Source organism: Colobus angolensis, unplaced genomic scaffold (assembly GCF_000951035.1).
Source record: "Colobus angolensis palliatus isolate OR3802 unplaced genomic scaffold, Cang.pa_1.0 Scaffold20, whole genome shotgun sequence".
Taxonomy (NCBI): Eukaryota; Metazoa; Chordata; class Mammalia; order Primates; family Cercopithecidae; genus Colobus; species Colobus angolensis.
The window spans coordinates 2,417,713-2,420,216 of NW_012115155.1; the positions used below are offsets into that span (position 1 = coordinate 2,417,713).

A 2,504-nucleotide genomic window follows, 5' to 3' on the forward strand; every position below is an offset into this window, starting at 1 on the left:
TGAGACTCTGTCTCAAAACAAAACAACAACAAAAATAGCCAGGCGTGGTGGCGCATGCCAGTAATCCCAGCTACTCAGGAGGCTGAAGCAGGAGAATCGCTTGAACCCGGGAGGCAAGAGGCTGCGGTGAGCAGAGATCAAGCCATTGCACTCCAGCCTGGGCAACAAGAGTGAAACTCTGTCTCAAAAAAAAAGAAAAACAAAAAGAAACACTGTACTCATCTACAAAGCGAATTTGAACTGTTGTTTCCCTATTGCTGACAGATGAAAGTTTGGATCTTAAAATGATACCTGCTTCTGTTGGCCACTTCTGGTTAAGGCCACTCTCTCCATCTTTCCAATGACAAGTAATGCTTCCCACTACAGCCAACTAATAGTTTAAGATTCTTAGAAATGGACAAGCCACTTGTTGTTTATTTCCAGTTACTACCTGTGTGGAAAAATGCAAGGTACTAAACAACTTGGCGCTAAACAAAGGCACTAAACAAAGTAACTATGTCACTTTATGGACTGGTACCACACTGGAGCATGTCACAAGCTCCCAAGGGCAGCGGCCTCTTCCTCTACTAACGGGTACTACCGGAGACCTCCGTTACTAACACCGCAATATTAAGACCCATGGGATGTGCGATCCCTATATTCATGCCTAGTACTTTGGTGAGATCCACAGCAGGCACATATTGTTTTATGCAGTCTTTCAGGACATCTGCAAGACACACATATCTTCACATGTAAGCTTTAAAAAATACTTTAACACATTGTACTGCAGAGAACTAGAATTCAACATACTACACTGCTAAAATATTCATATAAATACTATATATGCATGGGTTCATTCCATTAGAAAAATTCACCTATCAGAATATTAAAGACCAGTATCAGCGAAGCCCAAGGAGAAGGTATTTTAACAGTAGGAACACTAACAACATCAACTACGAGGCTTATAAACAAGTGGTGGGAAAGAGAACTCTTTACATTTGCTACTATGTCATAACAGGCACAATCTGAAAGACAATTTTAGATTAGCAGTGTATAAAAATACTTTTAGAACAATACTTTTGATAGGTACAGTAGCACTTTAAACAAACAGCTGTGTAGTTATTCCTTTTGAGGACCTACTAAAACAATCCAACTTACTACCCCTGGCTACACCTGAAAGTGCGAACCTGGAAAGCAAGTCTCTTACCCAGGTACACACCACACACACCCACATACTAAAACCACCTCCATCTATGATGCATACTGATGAGGCGGTGATCTCAAACAGGGCGTGAGGCGACAGTGTTTGAAGCTTGTTTCCATTTCCAGGTTTGGGATGAATGAACAAGAGGTAAAGGCAAGGTGGAGTCCGTGTGTGCCCGGGTCCTCTCTAGGAGTTTAATCCGGCATATCAATATTTAACTTGGGAGGCGGGGGAACGTATTTCCCAGGGCTCTGGGTTATAACTACTCTGGCCTTCTTTCCAAATATTGGAGCAATTTTCGGAGCTTCTGGAACTGATGTTTCTTCAGCATCTTCACTATCTTCGTGATGGAGATCATATGAAATGTTCCCATATTCTCTTAAAAATGGGAAAATTTCAAGCAGAAACTGACAGAAGTCTCTGCGAATGCCAAACCACCAATGATTGCCCCCCTTTCGCCTGAATGTTGTGGCCATTAAAGTTAGTAAGGAAAGCCAAAGGGGAACAAATATGGAGATGTAGGAGAATGTATTGTGGCCATCCAATCTGTGAACCAGCAGGACCTCAAAAGTGAGCAGGGGCACGACAATCGTTATCCAGCTGATGGCCATGGTCACATGTGTTCTTCGTTGCTCGGCAACCACATCCAGGGACCGCAGGAACAGGAGGGACCAGACGATGTAATAGAGGACGACCAGGCAAAGGAACGACATGAGGATCCACAGGGGCACAAACACCACCAGCCACGGCCAGTGAATAATCCTGTCCAGCTTTAGGGCGATGAAGATGAACTGCAGGATGTTGACCGAGCACAGGATCTCCAGCTCCAGCGATCTATCGTGTCGAAAGCCCCAGACGCAAGCAGCCACGGACACGGGGGACACGAAGAAGAGAGGCATGAAGACCAGCAGCCAGAAGTGCGTGCCCCTCTCCACCCTGTCGCAGACCAGGACTTCGAACATGAGCAGCAGCAGGTGGATGCCCACAGCGATCAGCATGGCTTTGAACTCCACGCAGGCCTCTCCCTCGGTGCGGTAGCGAGGGTTGCGGGCCCAAACGCCCGCGCCCACCGAGGCGCCTGCGACGACTAGAAGCTTCCACAACCATATAGGGGCAAAGACGGCCCAGTAGCTCCACTGGATGATGCCGTCCAGGCGGAGGGGCAGCAGCACCGAGAAGAGCAGCAGGCAGGTATAGATGAGGAACTTACTGGGGTTGAAGTCCTGGAACAGGCCCCTGGGGTTCATGGCGGAGGCCGCCGCTTGCCGGTCCGGGCCTACTCCCCCGCGACGCTCAGCGCCCGCGTCTCCGCGGCCCCAGC

The 2,504-nt window shown here is 47.9% G+C and overlaps 1 protein-coding gene across 2 annotated transcripts; it reads right to left on the reverse strand.

The window, feature by feature from the left end:
• Nucleotides 1-732: 732 nt before the first annotated feature.
• Nucleotides 733-2,492, reverse strand: TMEM185B (transmembrane protein 185B). 2 transcript variants are annotated; one of them, XM_011941637.1, is made up of 2 exons: nt 2,396-2,430; nt 733-2,218 (listed from the first exon to the last, which is right to left on the reverse strand). In XM_011941637.1, exons 1-2 carry the CDS (start codon nt 2,428-2,430, stop codon nt 1,378-1,380), a joined length of 876 nt encoding a protein of 291 aa, XP_011797027.1. In that variant the 3' UTR covers nt 733-1,377. The 2 variants fall into 2 exon arrangements, with proteins under 2 accessions (XP_011797027.1, XP_011797026.1); XM_011941636.1 differs by having other exon boundaries at nt 733-2,492.
• Between the last annotated feature and the right edge of the window lie 12 nt (nt 2,493-2,504).

Coding starts and splice junctions, on each gene's coding strand:
- TMEM185B (XM_011941636.1), bottom strand. CDS start 2,430: ATGAACCCCAGGGGCCTGTTCCAGGACTTCAACCCCAGTAAGTTCCTC.